Consider the following 22,830-nt stretch of genomic DNA (forward strand, 5'->3'; position numbering starts at 1 on the left):
TTTTTAAGTGAATATCTTTTATTTTTTGCTACATAAAAATAAATACTCCCTCCGTCCACGAAATGAGTACCCATATTTCCTTTTTCGTCCGTCCATGAAATGAGTACCCATTTCCTTTTTAGGCAAGTGTACTCCACACATCCCTTTAATTAATACACTAAAGAAGTGGGACCCTTATTCCACTAACACCACACTCAATAACTTTCTTAAAATCCGTGCCGTCCACAAATGAGTACTCATTTCGTGGACGGATGGAGTATTTTAATGTATTAACTCAATAAAAAAAATAGTACTAGTATATCTAAATTAGAAAAGGAAGCAAGTATGCCCAAAGTTTGTGTGTTCACTTACTAATATCCTTTTCTTTTTTTGAGAGGACTACGACGTCGTTCCTTTTCATTTCCCCTCTTTGTTTCGATTGAACCCTAGAAATTATCTATATGGTTTGCAGTAATTGTTCGAGATTTTGATCACCTGAAGCCTTCAAAATGGAGCTGGCTTCCATTCATCTCAGCTCCTACTACGCCGTTTCGCCTATACGACCACCGGCATCTGCCGCCAGAAGCTCATCTTCGTCCCTTCCTATTATCAAAGCTACCTTTCCAGAGATTTATTCATCTCGTTTCGTTTCTAAATCCAAAGGTATTTAGATCCTATAAGTTCATTCCTGCTATTTCTATTCTTCTCCTTCTTAATACTATTAATTTTTCGGTTTTAATGTCTGAAAATGAGGATAGAATTAGTCATTTATATTGGTGATTACGTTGTGAAGTGTGTAGCATGGTTGGAGGTGGAAAACATCTTTATTTGGTATCTGACTAAAGTTTTAAATCCGTGTAAGAAAGGTTTTGACAGAGTTGTTTACTCATGATGTTGTGCCTCTAGTATATATGCTATCTAAAATATGATCGAGTAGCTATAATTAGATTGGTTATGTACCATGTTTAATGAGTTTATACCGAGATTGATACATATTTTAGTAAGGAGATATGAAGCTTTGAATGAAGTTTTCATTTTTGAAAAATTTGCTCCTATTGGTATGCAGGCTTTCTCTTGCCAAGTGAGAAAGTTAGATGTTCGTCTTCGTCCCATGCTGCTGGTCTTGATAATGCAACAGCTGCAGCGAGTGGATCAGCTCAAGAACATGTGTCCTCTGCCGAGAAACATATTATAGAAGATGACACTGCTAATAAAAATGATAGGAAACACCAAGATAGTGTGGCTACTGAACAATTGGATGACAATAAAATGATACGCATCTGCGACAAACTAATTGGAGTCTTTATGGTTGACAAGCCCACACCAACTGATTGGAGAAGATTATTAACTTTTAGCAAGGAATGGGACAATATTCGACCCCACTTTTATAAGAGATGTCAGGACCGAGCAGACAATAACGATGATCCTGGAATGAAGCATAAACTACTTCGGCTTGCAAGGAAGCTGAAAGAGGTATAGTTCTTTTTCACATCATAAGTCAGTTGGTTGAGGATTTCAAGAGACATTGATGAGATCTGGCTCTGTTAATAACAATTGTTAACTATATGATCTATGAGTTGTACTAGATATATTTATAATTCTTGTGCTCTAAGTATTCATATTTGAGCATGTTTTGATATATTTTCCTTGTGTGGCTTGTACTCTTTGAGATCCAGCCTGTTGGATTATCTTGAAGTTTATGTTGGACATTAACTCAAATACTTCCATCTAGATAGACGAGGATATCCAAAGACATGATGAGCTTCTTGATGCAATTAGCAAGTCACCATCTGAAGTTGGCGAAATTGTATCTAGGCGCCGTAAAGACTTCACTAAAGAATTTTTTGTCCATCTTCATACTGTGGCAGAATCATACCATGACAATCCAACAGAGCAAAATGGTGAGACTTATTCTTATTCCTCGCGAAGTTTTTAACTTCCTTACTTTTGTTATAAATTGACTAGTTACCAACTTACCTGGTGTTGTGAATGATAATTCTTAACTGATGAGAATCACATTGAATCAGCACATAACATCATCCCATGACTAACATTCTGAGGTGTAATTCAGATATTACCATGTATGTTGCACTTTCCTACCTAAGTAAACGTTTTAGTCTTTTCCTTCTTCAGATAAGAGAAAGTTCTCAGTCTAAAGCTTTACACGACACTCAAAGATCCTGCTAAGATATTTGTAGTAAGTCTTTGATTAAGTTTCTGAGTTTAGCGTGACTCTTCCATATTACTCAAGAAGTTGATGAAAGTTTTCACAATTCAGTTAGTTCTTAGAAGTGTTCAAGCTTATTAGTAATGCTCCCGCCAATGTCACTTTTTGATACAGACAATAGCAGACTGGATAGTTCAACTTCCTGTATTAGTCAAGCTGTTAACATTTCTCTCTTTTTGGTTGACTAGCTGTGGCAAAGCTTGGGAATACATGCATAGCTGCCGTGCAAGCATATGATACTGCAACTGAAAGTATAGAAGCGCTAAACTCTGCAGAGTTGAAATTTCAAGACATTATAAACTCGCCTTCTGTTGATGCTGCTTGCCGGAAGATTGATAATTTGGCTGAAAAAAATCAACTTGATTCAGCACTCGTCCTCATGATTACAAAAGCTTGGTCTGCTGCCAAAGAGTCAAACATGATGAAAGACGAGGTATATTTCTTGTTCCTGTAAGATATACCATTTTGTTATTTTTAGCTTCCACCTAGCAACATGAGAGAGAAAAGAGTTATCCAGGATTGTCGCCATTTTGATTGTGAGCTGAAATGCAGTTATCAGATTTACTTGGCTTGCATAGCTGTAGCTCGTTTATTTGTAAGGAGCACTGAAAATAGTCAAACATGACATGATGTCTCATCAATGTTAGAACTAAAAAACAGCATATTGAAACCCTTTAAAAATACAGCTTATTGAAATAGGATTAGTCCCTATAGTTGTAACCATTTCTTATACTCGTGGCTCTGTACCATTCTCCTCTCTACTGCTGATCACATTTCCTGCCACCAATATTAGGCTGACTTTCTTTGCAGTATCAAATTTCCTTCTAAATTGTTATTTTTCAAAAGATTATTCTTGGTTTTAAAGCTGCCCTCCAGAAATTAGATTGTCATAGTACTAGAACTAGTTGGTATGCAGATCTGAGAGTGAAGTTTTAACAATTTTGTTTTAAATATATATGTTAATCTTTTGGATTTCATCAATCATTAAAATGGTTATGCTGCAGCCCAATCTGCCAATCTTAAATAAAGCGGGTGGCTTTAATTTTGCTGGACGAGGACCTGATATAGCGTTCACTAACTTATTTTACTTCTCCTTTCAGGTAAAAGACGTATTATTTCATTTATACAAAACAGCCAGAGGTAATCTCCAGAGGCTTATGCCTAAAGAAATCAGGATACTCAAGTATTTACTAACAATTGAAGACCCTGAAGTGCGTATGAGTGCATTGCACGATGCTTTTACACCAGGAGAAGAACTTCAAGGAATGGATGTTGACTGCCTTTACACGTATGTATATCAACCGAACCCCTGCTGCTCTATTTTTTGCTATGTGTTGGTTGGTATTCTGGTGTAGTACTTATGGCCCCGTGGTTGCTGCATTAGCATTTCTGCTCTATCGTAAATTTATTTCATGTGACATAAAATTCGTGATATTAACAGGACGCCGGAGCAGCTGCACACTTGGATTGGGACAGTGGTTGATGCGTACCATTTCAGCCGAGAGGGCACACTCATAAGAGAAGCCAGGGACATGATGAACCCAAAGGTTATCCAAAAACTGGAAGAGTTAAAGAAGACCATTCAAGATAACTTCATGTGAACCCATATGCTTTTGTGACTTCTCCAATTATCACACCTCCACAACGACATCCCTATGACGAGCACAAGTGCTCTGCGACCTTATTGCAAGCCGGTTTCTTTGTGATGAATTTCTGGGAAGAATGCTGGAAGAGGAATTGCAGGAAAGAAAGACCCATTTCTACTTTGTACAGTAGGAGATATTGTGTTCAGTGTCAACAATTCATTTCATTTAAGTAAAATAGGTCTGAGGATTGGTTAGATGTGGTTTACCTAAATATGAAGCAGATTTGTGTAGAAATTGCTAATTTTAAGTAATAATGCAAATACATGCTCTTTGGAAACACCCTTCAAATGTTTACATAACATATGATTTGTTGAGTTATTGCACGTAGTGAACTCAAGTAGTGCAGCAGGCTTGCTCTAAAATTATGACAATAGTGAAATCTAGAATTATTCTGAAATTATTGTGATAATAAAACTTTAGTTTATTTAGCTATATTACGCCCTTCCGAACATGTCCAATGAGGAAAGTGCAAGTTGAAAATTCAACTAAAATGTCCTATCAAGGAATTCGTGACCAATCCACGTTTAATTTTACAAGAGATAACAAAATAAAAGTAAACATAAGTCACAAGGCATGAAGTAACATCATTCTCCCGACAATGTGCTAGCGATAAAACTAACAATCATAAAATATTTTCAGTACTTTTAATAGTACCACGAAATATTAGTAATTTCACTTCATTTGAGAGTGGAAATAAAGTATTCACGGAATCCAAAATATATCAAAATTATTAACTTAACTTAAAAATCAACTAATTACCACTTTTTTCCTAACTATTTTGAAAAACGAAAAAATCTGCGAAAGATGGGCCAAAGCAGAAATGGGCCAGTAATTGAGGATTACTACCCAATACAAAATTATACAAAATAAATACAACTTCTCTGGGATTACTGAATTACTATTATTCTACTTACATTTTTACTTGTATTTCCTTAATCCCTTTATTCTCTAGAAAAGAGAGAAAGAAATAACCTCTTTTGATTGGACGTGATTGATTATATAATACTATCTGAAAATATACAATGCCTAGTATTTTCTATTTTAATTATCTGTCCACAAAGATTCTATGTTTATTACTACTATTTTCGTTTGTCCGTGTGTTTTCATTTTCTAGAAATTCTATTTATACTTTAAACTCCATTCACACTCAATATTTATAAAATACTCACTCTTAGGACCCAATACTACCCTTTATGGGACACTTTATCACTAAAATCACAATTTTCAACTATTTTATTAAAATTTGTGCCCTCCACTTCACCCCACATTCTTTGTGGACAAAGAGAGAAACATTTATCGATGCATCATGCAACGTGTCTGGTCGCACAACAAATTTAATATAAAATAAATAGTTTACGAGTGTGATTTTGATACAAACATAAGAATATTGAAAATACTAGGGGACATTTTACTCAGAATGAAAATTTAGAGTCCTCCGTCGCGCGGTCTTTAAATTTTTTTTATTTACTTATGTAATTTATCAAAAAAAAAAGTGTAATACATGTGTCGGCCTAACAGTAGTTGGTTAATGTCCAAGGCCAGAACTCCTAGATGCTTTAACAAGTTAATTTACCTTTTAGCCCTCATAAAATAAATTAAATAACTTGGGACATTTAACCCTTAAATTTGAAATACTCCATGCACTATATCGAACTTATAGAACCGGTCACCTACCCACCGTGGGCAAGAATAATGTGTCCACCACTGATGTGGCAATTGTAATTAGAGTAAGATAATTTTAATCAGAGTAAGATTTATTAATTTTCCTTTCTAATTAACATTGTCACATCAGTGGTGGGCACGTTATTATTGTCCACAGTCGGTAGATGATCGATTCTGATCGAACTTATTATTAAATTACTTAAGAGCTCACTTATATGGCATTTGACCATCCATTTATTTTCCTTTCTTAAAATACATACACCCGCTACGTATAATAAAACTAACTCAGTTACTCCGTCTCAAAAAATAAAAATAAAAATAAAAATAACTCTTCAGTCATGATTACTAAGGTGAAAGAAAGGTATTGTGCAATATATTTACAAATCACGGATTCACAATAGTACATAACAAGTTAACAACTACTACTCAATAAAATATGACGTAAAAAACAACAATAAAATATAAATAATAATCTAAACATGGAAAAAATTGTACCTCATCTGGCATTAAATTAATAGGATCGTCAGTAAATAGATTCTATAATTAATACTGCATGTTTAGAGTACTAATTAAACGTGGGCACAGTAAAATGTGTTTAGTTGATATTGAACATATTATTCGTTGAAGATTATTTGTAGTTAGCTTTGTTGTGAGGATATGTTAGGTTAAAGAGGAACATAATCTATATAATGGAATTCCTTTTAACTTCTCAACCAGATCAACTCAAATTTGACATATGTGGCTCATAAGTTTAAGCTTATATTTCAACGATTTAATCGATTTTCTTGTAGAAATAATTCTCTCCAAGAGAGAGAGAGAATCTAAGCCGATAAACTTAGACAGTGAATGCAACTCAAATAAATCTTGAATATGAATACTTTTGAATGAAATATAAATTATTAAAAATACTCAGATATTATGGTCCAACCTCAAATATTCTGACACTAAATCAAAGAGTTTGTCCAATCAAAATCAATCAAGTCCAGCTTTCAACTCATGTTTTTAAAGAGAAAAAAAAAATATATATATATATATAGCGCAATAAATTTAGAGCTATGAAACTCCAACTAACTCTCAAGATGCATAAAGGTATGGTAATGTTAAACAAACGTGTCCCCAATGGTACACCAGACGGTGCGACCTTTTGTGTGTAAATAATGAGGTTTCGGGTTCAAATTCCATTGCCCCCTCCCCAACTGCCCCAAGTCAAAAAAAAAAAAAAAACTAATGTTGTACCTTAATTAGTTTTACATTTGCAGGGGCCATTTAATCATTTATGACGAAACTAACACGAATTAATATAGACTATATAGTAGTAGTTGTGTATGTTGTTTCATACATTTTTTTTACATAAATTGTAGAAACAATTTCAATTAATTAATATTACAAAATATTTTTTTAGATTTTCATTTATCATATAGATCTTTTCTAAATTAAAATACATTTTCAGGTCTTGTAGCTAACAAAACAGTGACTCGTAATAGAATATCAGTTGGAGAATACACGAATTTTAATAAAATATTTAATAGATAATACATTGAATGAAGAAAAAGACTCATTATCTTTAAGGAGATGTGATAATGTATACTAGATATTTATATAAGATCATATTCTGAGAGACTGAGATAAAACATAAAAGTAATACTAGTAATTTTTTTTTTTTGAAACAGAGGTAGCATGCAATGTTGAAATATTCATCTATATCGGTTTCAAAATAAAAAATATTCATCTATATCCTTACTACCTTCAATATAGTATTTTATTAAAAGTACTGTCTAGATATATACTGAGTGCTAACGTAAAGATCATTTGGAACTCACAAAATGAGTGTGGGTTCCACCACCATCAAATCAATAGTTGTAATAATTTTTTGATTTGAAATGATAGCACAATATAAAAATAAGTTGGTTAATATTATATTATACGATATGATAAAAATCCATTAAACATTTAATTAAATACAAGGCTTTTACTGCTTAGGAAGAGTTTCATTCGAAAGTGAACACATATTTTAATAAAATTGTTAAAATTACTATAAATAAAAATGTACAATAACAATTTATAAAAACAATGTTAATACAAAAAAACTAAACTAAAAATACATTATTCATTGAAAAATAAAATAAAAGTATATAATTTATAATTAAATAAAAAAATTATGGCCAAAAAAATAATGATCTTTGAAAAAAATTACTCCCTCCGTCCCATAATAAGTGGCCACATTCTTTTCGGCACGGAGATTAAGAAATTGAGTGTTACAGTATATGTTTTAATAGAGTGTGGCCTATAATTGTTGACCAAATTAGTGAGTAATCGTTGACTTAATTAAAGTAATTTTGGCATTTTTAGAAAGTGGCCTACAATTGTTGACCAAATTAGTGAGTAATTGTTGACTTAATTAAAGTAAACTTTTGCCATTTTTAGAAAGCAGCCACTTATAGTGGGACAGACGAAAAATGAAATGTGGCCACTTATTATGGGACGGAGGGAGTATAATTTTCACCTGAACTTTCAGTTAAATTAAAAAAAACATGCATTTATATTTTTATTGCAATTTTCACTTAAGTTTGACTTTTAACGAGATTAGAGCTTAGTTGGCCGGAATGAGATTCAGTGTACCACACTTTATGTCCCACTTTGTGTCCCACTTTCAATTTTATTTATTTTCTTATATATTTTTTCTTCAATTTCAACTTTATATGCTTTAGTTTAATTTTGTGATTATTAACTAGGGTTTATTCCATCAATCTAGGGTATATAATTATTTTTTATCATTTAATTTCACTTTTATTAGTTAATAATAGGTTAATAAATTCAAAGTCATGCTATATACTTTTTAAAAAATTTAATTTTTTAAAATAAAAATTAAATATAATTCATAGTATCATACTAAATTTTATTTTTATAAAAAATATTTTTAAAATAATATATATAAGAATGGGACACAATGGCACACATAAAATTGTGGGACACTGGATCTCATCCCTGGTTGGCCGATTAAGCACTACTAAATTCTAATCTTTCCGAAAATCAATCTCACGTGAAAATTGCAACAAAAATGTAAATTTATGTATTTTTCAACTTAATTAAAAGTTAGGCTGAAAATTATAATTTTTTCCAATGTTCGTGTATTTTTTGGCCATAACCTCTTAAATATAATAAAAAAATGTATGATGCAATGATTCAAAAAATGAAATAATATTTTTTTTGTAGATTAAAATAAAAATAAAAAAATCTTTTTCGTAAACCGAGGATGTATAATTTATAATTTAAGTGGTGTATGAACACATGTTTTTATATGTGTTAATAGGCAAAAATGTCCACTTCCTTAAGTTTTTTTGTAAAAATGCCCTAAGGTATCATACAAAGCATTCTATGCCCTAATTTTGTGAAGTACCTATTTTACCCTTTGATGTTGATGGGTGTGCTTGGTTTTTTGTGAAAGTCTTACACATTTGATCGATTTGACAGCTATCAGTCATAAAAGTCAACGATTTGACAGCTATCAGTCAAGTGTATATATGACCGGTGGGTGGTTAGATCATGTGTCCGCAGTCCGCTCGGCCGGACACATGATTTTATCGGTCGGACACATGATCAGCCACCCAGATCATGTGTCCGACCGATAAAATAATGTGTCCGCCCGGTAAAATTATGTGTCCGCCCGAGCGGACACATAATTTCACCGAGCGGACACATCATTTTATCGGCCGGACACATGATCTGCCACCCAAATCATGTGTCCGACTGATAAAATAATGTGTCCGTCCGGTGAAATTATGTGTTCGTCCGGGCGGACACATGATCTAGCCACCCATTGTTCATATGTATTCTTGACTGATAGCTGTCAAATTGTTGACTTTTATGATTGATAGCTGTCAAATCGGTCAAATGTGTAAGACTTTCACAGAAAACCAAGCAAACCCATCAAATCAAAGGATATCTATACTATATTAAAACGGGAGTTTTCAATTTGAAATTAATTTCAATTTGATTTGAAATCAATTTTAATGGCAATTTTGTAATTAAAAGTTAATTTAAGAGCAAGAATTTCAGCAGTAATGTGAACATTAAAAAAAAAAACTGTCGTTTGGTGATAAATCGTGTATCCCACTACCTTTTTTTTTTTTTTTATCATCTCACAACAAATCTTAAAAACCGTGAATATATAATATTAAATTTATATTCATCATAAGCTTTGTGTTCCATTTAAAAATAAAGCGAAAATATAGTAGTATTGTTTTGTGTTTTGCTATTTTTCTCTTCTGAACAATTATTTTGCTCAACGTTATGCTATATTTTGAAAGACAAAGAAATGCGACTCAATCCTCTCAAATTAACAATGTTGAAAATTTAAATTTATTTGTCTTTAGGTAAGGAATATTAATAATTCATAAAGTTGAAAATAAGTTATATAAGCCGACAAATATCAACGTCTAAATTATAAATACATTATTGATTTTTTTTTTCACAATTGTGAAAAAAACAATAGCCAAACATAATTTAACTATATATATGTGTTAGGTAATGACAATTGTAAATAATAAACAAGGTTTATACATTAAAAATTCAAATAATACACTTAAAACATATTTTGTCACACGATGGAGTAATATTCTTAAATGTCCCAACATGATATTAAAATAAAGTAGAGATCATCAAGTTATAACATATAACTGATATTATCTTAATTACTTAATTAAAATGAATACTTAAATATTAGTTTTTCAACTTTGAATTACGATTAAAAGATTTAAATAAGTTACTTATTTCATATTTTAACCTGACTACTTTTTTTTAATAGTATTACAGTTTAATTCTGCAATCAACTTAAATAGGGTAGATAAATTGATTAATTTACTACAACTGCAAGGAATGATTAGATATGAGGAGTGCGGGCCCGTACATTCCTATTTATTTTCTCTTTTGAACAAGACTACCTACTTCTATGATTTTGTTTTGTAGGAGTATAATTTGATACATAATTTATTTTTCTTTAACCTCTATTTAATTAAATAATGAAAATAATAATAAATGTTATAAAATTATGCTTTCTTAATACCACTACGTGTATTTAGACGTTTTAATAAAAAATTAATTTTAAAATTACATTATTTTTTACCTTCATAATTTTGTATTTATGTATTTATACATTTTAATTTTTATATTATTTTTTAATATAATATAATGATCGTGCATGGCACGGTGGGCAAATACTAGTTTAAAGAATAGGGCATATAATGTTTTGTATAATAAGAGAGGGCATTTTTACAAAAAAAAGATAAAGAAGTGGGCATTTTAAATTTTTACTCTTTTTATATTGTCCGCTATAGTTGTCAGTCTATCGTGAAGAAAATTATGACAAATTAAATTATTGTTAGTCTCAAGTTCATCAGCATTGAAGCTGTAGGGCTTATAAGAAACTTTTGATCTACACAATAGAACAAAATAAATAGACTGTAGTTGAGGCAAATCAAGCTTTTTATCTTATTTTACGTATAATTAAATGGAGTAATACATTTTAAATTAGAAAAACTGATTATTTTCACTTTTTTAGTAAATTACAAAATATACAAACCCCTTATTTTTATTAGTGTTAATAGGGGAATCTACCCACATCTATAATATGTCTTGCAAAATTACCCACTTTGAAAGTCAAAGACCGAAAAGCAAGTTTGATGGTGATGAGTTGCTTGATTTTTTGTGTAAAAGTTGATGATGATGGAAATTGTGTAAGAGTTGTGTAAGAAAACAGTTAAAATTGGTACAAAATCTGAGAAAATGTCAACTCACGTCACTTTCATGCATTATAAGATTAAATAGATTTGCAAATTTATAATAAATTAGCGGACGTTTGTATGTTACAAACATTGATAAGAAGGCCAAAAAAATCACAAATATGTCAATTCTTAAGAATTTTTTTTTTCTGAAACCAGTGAACCATGTATCCGCCAGTAATTCGTAGCCGGCCGCAGTAGCCGCTGAAGTTTGTTACTGGCGGCTACTATTCAGCGGCTACTATTTACTGGCGGATACTTGTGTTATTCGCTGCAAAAAAATATTTTTTTTCATGATTAACATGATTGTGAATTTTTATCCTTCGTGATCTTTTATTGTTACATATGCACCGTTATTTTTAGATTTTTATTTAATTTTACAAGGGGAAATATGAGAGATAGTGAAATATTTACAGTACAAGAAGTACACATGGATGGGAAATATGAGAGATAGTGAATCTGCCAAAATTTGGATTATAGTGGGGGTAATAACACTCACTTTATGCATGATTTGACTACACATAAAATAATAGACTTGCACATAAAATAATAAGAAATTATATACCAATTATTTTGAAATTCATATATTCGGAAATGAAATAATAGTCTATAGCCAAAAAGTAAAGTATCCGCCATTAAATTATTTTCTTTATCAGTAGCCGCCGCTAATAAAACATATATGGCGGCTACTGGGTCTTTTGTACGATTTTCTGGCGGATACTGGGTCTGTGAGGAAGAAAATATTATTTTTTGTCAAAATATGTATAATTGTTAATTTTTCAGCTTGTTATGAATGTTTAAATATAACATACGCATTACTCTTTTGTATTTGTTGCTTTTTTTTGTTAATTTTATAGTAAAAAATTAAAAGTACATACTGAGAAGGTGACTCTGCAAAAATTTTGGTTGTAGTGGGGCATTAATGCTAATTTTATGCATGTGTGAGGTGACATGCAATAATAGATTGAAGCCGTATTGAATGAACACTACACTTCACGTGAAACGTTTGTAAGGAATCAAGTTTAGTCCTTATAAGGCTGCATTTGTGAATGACCAAAACACAAATTGAAATACTCACCTTGAATTTCAGAAATTCAGGCATACTCTAAAGATTTGAGTGGTTTTGTGCGAGAGCAGGCAATTTGTGTTGAATTTCAGCCCGAAAAGGTGATTCTCCTGTATTGTTTGTATAAATTATAGTTTGCATGTTTAATCGTATGTTGTTTTTAACGTTGAGAGCATGTTTTACATTATTTTAATGAATTTCTTTATTATCTGACATTTAAAAGCTTTTTAGAGAAATATTAAACCTGTTTCTAATATAATTGAATGTTTTGAACAAAAAAACTAAACTATCCGCCAGAATTTCATTAGCCGCCGACAAGGTCAGCGGCTACTGGTGACGGATAACAATATTCTGGCGGATACTTTATTTTTCGAGCTTATTGTGATGTTTTAAACTTTTTAAGCGTATTTTAATACTATATTTTATGTGGTTTTATAGATGGAATTCGTGAGATACATATATGTGAGATACAACGGAGTCGTCGATGGTATACACTATGTTGGCGGGGCTACGGAGGTCCTTCCCCTCTTAAATGAAACAGTTGCGAGCCTGATATACAGCATCAACAATGTGCTGACAACGCATTCGTTGAGCCCAAACTATCAATTGTATTATTTGGCGACCAATCGATTTGGAAGGGAGACGAAATGCGTAATAAGTGACGACGATGATGTGCAAGGCTTGTTGAAAACTGCAGAATATCCCATGGTGTACGTTGAGCACAACAACAACCCGGTCGAAGAAGCGTACATCCCTACTTTTGATTTTGGCCAGGCTTCGGGATACGGATATGATGAAGCACAATCTAGTCAGTATGAGACGTCGTATCATGCTCGCGAGAGCGCGCCTCCAACACAGTACTTTTCATGGGATGGGCAATCGTTGGACGAATCCGCATGGAATCTGAATGAAATGTGCGGGAGATTCAACCAGGTGCGGACGGATGAAGCCGTACAACCTGAAGACGAAGCCGAACAACCTGATGACGATTCTGATGAAAAAGACGAAGAATACGATCCAACGAATGAGTCGGGCACAGATTCTGCCGCCTCTGAGGATTTATTAGACGATGATCTGATAGAGTTCACGGCGACCGAGCGAGCAGGTTGGATCCGACAAAGTAGAACCCGGCACGGAAATCCGACGGACTCGACCGGTGATCTATCTAATTGGATAGTTCCGTTGATTCCAGTGGACGCCACGACTTCGCTCGTTGCTCGCGAGAGTGAGCTGTCCAGAGTTGCTGATTTGGGGAAGAACTCTTTTTACAACAGTAAAGAAGAATTGGTCCTTGCTGTTGGCTTCTGGAATATGAAGCAAGGGGCTGAGGCAAAAGTTGTACGCTCAGATCAGGGACGCCTCTATTACAAGTGCAAGCACTCTGATAAGTGCAAGTTCGATGTGCGTGCATCTTGTCACGGCGGAGGGATGTGGGGAGTGCATAAGTTTAAAGAGCACTCTTGCGAAGGGGAGTTGGGCATTTTGAAACGAATAAAGGCACATTCGAATGTGGTTGCAGCTTATGTGGAAAAAAGAATACGCGATGACGGAGAGGTCATTAAGCCGAAAAACGTTATTATTTTATGCGTAATACAGTAAAATTACCCTAATGATCTAAATAGACGATTATATATATCTAAATATGCTTCAACTAAATAAAAATTCTAACAACACTGAAACTATACTCAAACTTGTAACAACACTCAACTACACTATATAAATACTATATATCTAAATCAAAATTCAATACTATACAAATACAAAACAAATAAATTCAACAAGTGTATCTAACACATACAAAACATATATAACTAACATATATATCTAACATTTTCTTACAAGTACAAAACAAAATTCAATACTATAAACATAATGAATAACTCAATTTACAAAACATAATGAATTAACAAACATCAACTAATAATAATGAATAATTAACTATTAAATTACTAAAAACCTAAATAAAAAAATATAGAACCACTATTAAGTAATATCCGCCAGTAAATAATATTTTTAAGAAGTAGCCGCTGGGTTTGAAAAAACCCGGCGGCTACTTCTTAAAAAACTTAATTACTGGCGGATATTACTTAATTATGGTTCTATATTTTTTAATTAATATGTTATAAATTTTTAAATTCTGAATAACCTAAAAAACGTTATTATTTAATGCATAATACAGTAAACCGTGAATTTTAAAAACGTGATTATTTTAAAAATGTAGTATACTTACTTGGTTTGATGAAGAAGCCATGGCGTGAATGGATTTGAAGAAAGACCGAATGAACTCGTTTGTAAAAATGAAACAGCGGCTGCTTCTCACTCTCCGAAGAAAAAATTCAGTATCCGCTAGAATGTGGTGATGGTGCGGCTGATTCTCAAAAATTCTACCATAATTTAACATAAAAAGTTACCCTAATGGGCCCTACCCAAGATTTTCGACCTTATCAAATCTTCAATGTGGTCAAAGAAACCCACAAAAGCCGTGCCCAAAGTATTCCAATACCCGTGAATTACACTTTTCTGCAAAGCCTATAGATTCCCATACTAGAGTTGCCGGTTGAATTGTCCAATCACAATTGAATTAGCTTTAGCTCTTCAAAATTGAAAAAAATACAACAACCATTAATATGAACTCTAATAAATAAAATTTATATATATTGTGATATCAAAACTAGTTGTAAATGACATGGTACTATTATCCGCCAGTAAAACGTATCCACTAGAAGTAGCCGCTTAGGGTTTCTTTCACGCGGCTAATTCTAGAGGATACGAATTACTGGCGGATACATATGTGGTAGGATCTCTAATATTTTACCGTTTCATAATATATGATTATATATATTTTTTATCCAACATTTTCTATTATTTTATGTGTTAGGCTATATTAATTCATGTTAAATAAAATAAAATAAAAAATTCGAGACTTATTGCACCACTATGATCCAAATTTGTCTAAATACAAGCCTATTATGTATTTCTACTTCATAGAATATATTTTAAAAAAAGAATACAAAATTAAGGTAAGTTTGTGTATAATAAAAAAGTAATAGGAGGATGTAAACAATTGTACTTTAAGTATATTTGGAAACAAAAAAAAATTCTTAACCTAATGTATACATTATCCGCCAGTAAAAAATAGCCGCTAGAAATAGCCGCTAGGATAAAAAACCCGGCGGCTATTTCGAGCGGCTATTTTTTACTGGCGGATAATGTATACATTAGGTTTAGAATTTTTTTTTGTTTCCAAATATACTTAAAGTACAATTTTTTGCATCCTCGTATTACTGTTTTATTATACACAAACTTACCTTCATTATTTTCAAACTTAGGGCATTATACGTCAATCATCTTACAATAATTGCACATTTATCTGGTTTTGTGCATTTTTAACTACCTATCTTACACATTTTCTTACACAATTGTACTTGTGTAAGAAAAGTGTAAGAACTTTTACAAAAAACCAAGCAACCCATCACCATCAAGTGTACTTTTCGGCTTTGACTTTCAAAGTGGGTAGTTTTGCAAGACATTTTATTGATGTGGGTAGATTTAATTCCAACCCTTTTTATTATTGGTATGAAAAACATCCGATCGTGAGCCGATACTGCTCCGATAATAAAAAAAGATGATTTAAATATTTTTTAGTGAAAAAGATAAAGATGGTATTGGTGTTGCCAGTTGGGGGACAGCTCCCGCGCTGTTTTCGCGCGCTCGACGCCTGCAAGGTGGGTCCCACTCCCACTTTCACTCTTCGCTCTGTACTTCGTCTGTACCCACTCCCACTAATTATATTATTTTAATAAATACTTCCAATCGCTTATTTTTTCTCTTCTTCTAATGATGATCAACATTCTTAAGCTTTCATTGCAAATTTGTTCTGTGCTTATAAACATGAGTCCTACTCATAATCACTTGTACATGTGAATGTCAGGTATGTCCCTAAGCATTTAAAGCTATTGTATCTTACACCCTCAACAGAGAATAATGTATGTCCATCAGGACCATCACCATTAAACGGTCGGAAATTAGTCATGAGTTGATCAATATTTAATTAATTTTATAGTATAAAACTCCATTCGTCTTTCAAAAGTGGATCACTTTTACTAAATCGGGCGTCCGCAAAGAGTATACCACTTTCCTTTTATAGAAATTGTCCCACCATTCACTTTAATTTTTTATGAAACACTCTTTATTTACAAAAAAAACCACCTCAAATTCAATCTCAACCACACATCTCATAAAGTGGTGGGACCATTTCTCCACTACATCAAAATTATCACCAATTTTATTAATTTCCGTGCTTAGCCAAAGTGGTCCACTTTTGACGGACGGAGGAAGTATTTAATTTAACAAAATTAAATGATGCAGAATCAAACTATGTTTCAAGTAGTTGATTGTAATATATTTATTTACTCAAAATTAATTTTCGGTGAGTGAGGAATAATCCCAACGTCCATGAAAGAACTTTTTAGAAGAGAGTGACGTATATTTTAATAAAAAAGTTATTGAGTATATTAAAAGTGGAGTAAAGGTTGTTGATTTGAGAATGATGAAAAATGTTTTAATTAGTATTGAGAGTGGTGATAAAGTGAAAAGTAAGAGTAATGAGACATTTATATGTGGTGGGTATAGTCCAAAAATAGATAAGAAGTTCTTTTGTGGAATTCCAAGAGAAGAAAAAATAGAAAATTCTTTCGACGGAGGGAATAATTAATTAAAGTTGAGTACTTGAAATATGGAGTTATGAGAAAGTGATAAGCATTAAAGAAATATTAATGCTTATCCCACATTGATTAGTGAACACTAACTAATCCAATATATAAGTTATTACATATGTACATGTAATAAAATCGTGTGCACGAGTGATGAGTTGTAAAGCCCACACGCGTGGACTTGTATTTGGATCTTGGATCTTGGCAATTGGTATTTGGACCGTCAGATACTGTCTCACAACTTTAAACTCCTGTCATTATTGGTTTTTGGGCCGTCAAAAACTGTCCCACAATATAAAACTCCCATCATTATGGGACGAGAGAGAGTGCTTTTAAATTATCCCTAAAAGAGATTAATGGAAAGACTACTCAAAAACTGTCCCATAATATGAGACTCCCGTCATTATGGGACGAAAGGGAATGCTTTTAAATTCTCCCTTGATGGACTATGCCTATAAATAGGACAGTCACTCCATGCATCGAACATTACAAACTGAAATTGCATACAAGCACTTTATGCATTCCTGCACTCATATATTTTAGAGTTATGTTCTTGCCTCGTTTCAGTTCATCGGAGCTCGTTGGTTTGCGGTGCTGTCACGAGACGAAGTCGTTTTATTTTTGGAGACGACACGTCAAATCGAGAGCACTACCGGAGCGTAAAACATCTTACAGATAAAGGATTCTCCTTGACTCATACTTCTAATTTTACGGGTTCTTTATTTTGTAATCTCAATTCAATTTGTTATTTCGTAATCTAATTACCTCTATATTTCTGTTTTATTGTAATACGCCTAAACAAGTTATCTATTTTCCAACATAAACAACTCTTAATTATTTGTTTCGAAATGTATAATATAGATACATATGAGATAATTTCTAATTTATTTTTAAAAAAAATTTGCCGGATTTTATTTTAAATTATACTCGTACATTTTTTTTTGCTTTATTCTTATATCTCTAGATTGACATCATCTATGGAGAAATCAACAACAAATATTCAAATTAATAAATGAAGTGAAATAATTCATGTGGATGCTTAGGGATGATATATAATAGGTAGGATATTCTCACATATTAATAAAAATATTAATAAATATTATTATTATTATTATTATTATTATTATTATTATTATTATTATTATTATGAGTTTGGTTAGCAGGTATCCAAACCCGTCACATATATTAATTTTATTATTCGTTTCAAACTTAACTAATACCTTCCCAAATCCATCATAGTAGAGTATGAAAAACTTGATTCATTGCAATTTTTAAAAAGGCTAGACATGAGCTTAAAAACTATTAAATTTAAAATGAGGTGGTCTTGGGTACACCCGGATTTATCGTACAATTGGGTTATACCTTCACTGAAACTTCAAAAACACTTTACTGCATGCACCTTGATTTGACCTCATATCCTGACTCAACCCATATAAATAATAATATTTTGGGTACGGGTCAACCCGATTGTACGGTACACCCAGATGTACCCAAGATTTTGTGATTTAAAATTAGGAGAGTGTTTGACTGAGCTTATAAGCTTTTCAAAATAACTTATATAATGTTTAGGAGCTTATAAACTTCTTTAAAATATTTGGCAAAATAAGCTCCTAATAATTAAGCTCCTCAAAAAATAATTTTCTCTACTCCAACTTATTTTTTCATTATTTTATAAGCAACACTCATTTTACAAAAACAACTCAACTATTATTTTTTACTAGTATGACCATTCGTGCGATGCACGACGAACATCGAAATCAACCACATGTTTTTAAATAAAAATATATAAATATTAGATAAATTATAATTAAATACAAAAATATATTTTAAAAATAAATTAAAGATAAACCTCATCAATTACAAATTTTAACTTTGTATAATGTGCAATGATAATCATAGTTATTAAATAATTTCAAATTTTTTGTAATGAAAATTAATTAACATTACACATTATTATTATAGAGTATTACACGACATATTAAATGAATAAATATTTTTTGTAAATGAATAAATATTCTCATGGACTAACATAAATATAGAGTATTACACGACATATTTTCATAACTTATTCGTTTTAAATTCATTTTTGATTTTTTTTTACCATATTAAAAAACTTGTCACAAAATCAAATTTAAGATGCATATTGAATATTTTTTTCATAAATAAAATTTTGTGATGTTTAGAAAATAATTAAAATTATAAAAAAGAAGAGAAAATATTGAAAAATTTGGTGGAAGAAGAGAGAAAAAAAATAGAGGGAAAGAATGGAGGAAAAAACTCCTCTTTTATATATTATATAGATTTTCATCATATATCACTTTAATTTTATCTCTTTTCGATTTTCTCTCTCTTTTCAAATATCTTTTTTCACTAATTAAAAGTTATCTCTTTAATTTATAAGCTTAATAATTCAAATACTTTGACAACTTATAAACTCTTTAGAAACTACATGTTATAATTTTCAAAAACTTATAAATTATCCCAAAAACTTATTGTCAACACCCTCTATGTCATTTTTGCAAAAGAGACTAAATTAAGGGTTAGCTATGAAATATGTTTCACAGATCATGATTTTTTTTTTTGATCAATAAAAGAAAGATTTATTAATGGATCAAAAAGTATAATGGTACCAGAGGTACCCAATTACAGAAAGTCCAGGGTGTATTCCTTAGAGCGCCACAAAGGGAATGGAATACGTGTATCCACTATATGAAAAATTGAATTCCAACTCCACATCATACCTTTAATTTCCTGTGAATTTTTTTGATCTTCCAGACCTTTCCTTGGAACCTGCTCTCATTCTGGAATCTCCACAAAATCTAGATCGTACCAATTCACAATGCTTTCAAGAATTTTCGACATCTCTTTCCTTTGCTACTAGAGATGAAAGACAAGAAGTGTTGAGATAGACCTTTTGGTTTTGCTGTCTTGATGTTGATCCATTGCTGCAGATTGTTCCACACTTATTTCGTTTTTGGGCAATGAAGGAGCACTTGCTCCACCGACTCTTCCGCCATCGCACATGCATTGCACCACCTCTCTTCATCACAGATCATGATATTAAATAAAGAAATTAAAGAAACATTGTGATCATTATTCATAGTCATCTTCCTTAAAGATTCGTGCCCATGCATGCTCGTCCCCTTTGATAAAATACCAAGTTTACACATCATAACATAATTTTTGTATTTTCCAAAAAAAAAAAATCATAATTTTTGTGAATACTTATGAATTCATTTACCCATTGCCCATTTCACATAGATTGGTCTTGATAACACTCATGCATTTTTCTATAATTTTTAACATTTTTATGATGCAATTTTATAAGAAATTAAGTGTTTGATGATTATATGATGCTTAAATTATTTTATCTTATAAAATATGATACTTATTTTTATTTTAATGAAATCTACATAAATATTAAGGTTGAATGATATGAATGAAAGTTGTAGATGATCTTGATACGAGTTTGTGTGCGAAAACATGATCACAAATCGAAATTTAAACGAGAGAGATATGATCAAAATAAAAACACTGCGCATCAAAATAGGGAGCACCCGCGGTCCCGCCCGTGGTCGGGGCCTGAAGACGACGATGTTCAGTTAAGAGAAAGAAAATCGCGCGACGTTGACTTCAACATAGCATATCGGAAAAGTGAAAGATCGAAGAGAGAAAAGAGAACAAAAGTGAAGAAATGATAAATGAAATTTTTTAATTTGCTTATATAAATTTTTCAGGTCGGGTCGAGTCGGCTAGTGGGTCGAAGAGGGCCGAGTTGAACTCGTCTGATACATGCATTTGGTTTGACAGAAAAATTTATATCAAATCAAATGTTTCTTCATTCCTTGACGGTACATGATTTAAAAACAAAATCTTATTGTAAATCTTAATATTCAGCCAGATAAAGTTTTTCTTTCAAAGTGTATCTGATGCTAAACAAAGAGTATATTGCAATAACTATTTACTAGTATATTTGCACCATAAATTCGCATAAAACCATACACATGTAAGTGGATATGTATGATGAAAATTGAAAAGTATGAACAGTGAAAGTCCATCAAAGTACATGCAATATTTGTAATGATATAAGAATCGATAATGGGAAACGACAAGTAAGAGGAAGCCCAAGGTGCTTAAAGATGGATGAAATTCTCAATTTCACTATTAATTTTACTATTATAATAATATATAGTCTTAAATAAATATTATATTACTATTATATTATGAACTCTAATTAACATTGAAAAGTAAAATTTATTCTAAAAAAAACATCGAAAAATAAAATTTTAAAAATTATATACCTGAATTTGGAATAATCAATTTAAAAATATTTTTTTGACTTCAAGATAAAACTAAATATTAGAAATAACTAACATTTGCACTTCTTGCAATGTAAGAATGTAAAAGAAATGTTTTTATATATTTTTTATATTTATATAACATTGATAGCTCACTTATCATATTTATAAATATAATAAAAATAAAATTTTAATTGAATATATTCAATTTGAATATTGAAAAAATAAAAAAATAAAGAAGAATCATAATAATATATATCGAAATGATGAAAATCTAATAAAAATAAGTTAAATAAATGAAAATAAAAATGAAAAATAATTAAAAATAGATTTATTTAAAAAAAAACAAAGATGAGAGAGGAGAGAGATTTTTTAAAATTTTAATCTTTAAATAAATATATTTTGTACATTTTAAATCAAATATGTGGATAAAATATATCAAATTAAATCTCTTATCGTGATCTTTAATTTTATATTCATATTAAATATTTTATAATTAGTTGAATGCCACAATTTTATATAAAAACAATAAACAAATAAGAAAATAAAAAAATATTTACAAATAAACCTTCAGTTTTTTTTTTTTTGGTAAATAGAGGGGGTTTTATTACCAATGAGTAATGTCGCAAAACTTTACAAGCTAACAAAGCAAAGACTACTAATTGAGTCTAATTCTACAAATATCTCATCACTTTCCTATCATTTGTTCTCATTGTAACTATGTGTAGTTGGCACTGTCTAACCACTTGCTCAACCATACACACATTATCCCCAAATTTCCTTGAATTTCGTTCCTTCCATATGCAATAAACCGCATTAAATAGCACCAACCTATAGAGAAGTTGCCTTCCAGACTTGGTTCTGCATTGTGTCTCCATGAAGCTCAGCTCCCCTTGCCAATCTAACACATGTTCATGAACTCCACTCCATCCAGCAAGTTGCTTCCAAATATTTGCAGAAAAAGAACACTTGAAAAATAAGTGATCAATAGTTTCCTACACAAAGAACACTCCTTATCACAATAAATTCCAATTTTCTCCTGTTTTTCCCTTATAGATAGTCTTCTTAAAATAGCCAATCAAATTATAAATATAAACTTGGGTGGTGCAATATTCCTTGTAAGAATCATTTGCCACTCCACCTTTCGGGCATCACCCCTCATTGCCACATACTGCTGAAATAGAAATTTTATTGAAGAAAAACAAAAACCCTTGAGAGCACAGCCGCAAACAAGGAAGGTCCGGAAAAACCAAAACAAGAAAAAGACAAAAAACCCAAGCGTAAGGAAAAGGAAAACAACAAGAACGAACAAAAGACGGGACCGCAGGCGCCAGAGGAGTCGAGGTGCCAGAGGAGACAAGGCGCCAGAGGAGTCGAGGCGCCAAAGGAATCAAGGCGCCAGAGGAGTCGAGGCGCCAGAAGAGGCGAGGTGCCAGAGGAGTCAAGGCGCCAGAGGGGTCGAG

At 31.6% G+C, this 22,830-nt stretch overlaps 1 protein-coding gene across 1 annotated transcript; it reads left to right on the top strand.

Moving 5' to 3' along the window:
* Positions 1–337: 337 nt before the first annotated feature.
* On the top strand, positions 338–4,131 carry LOC131010656 (uncharacterized protein At4g37920). Its single transcript, XM_057938292.1, has 6 exons — positions 338–642; positions 1,046–1,452; positions 1,712–1,880; positions 2,395–2,639; positions 3,307–3,494; positions 3,648–4,131. Exons 1-6 carry the CDS (start codon positions 489–491, stop codon positions 3,805–3,807), a joined length of 1,323 nt encoding a protein of 440 aa, XP_057794275.1. The 5' UTR covers positions 338–488; the 3' UTR covers positions 3,808–4,131.
* The last annotated feature ends 18,699 nt before the right edge of the window (positions 4,132–22,830 follow it).

The sequence above is a fragment of the Salvia miltiorrhiza genome, chromosome 2 (assembly GCF_028751815.1).
Source record: "Salvia miltiorrhiza cultivar Shanhuang (shh) chromosome 2, IMPLAD_Smil_shh, whole genome shotgun sequence".
NCBI classification, from domain to species: Eukaryota; Viridiplantae; Streptophyta; class Magnoliopsida; order Lamiales; family Lamiaceae; genus Salvia; species Salvia miltiorrhiza.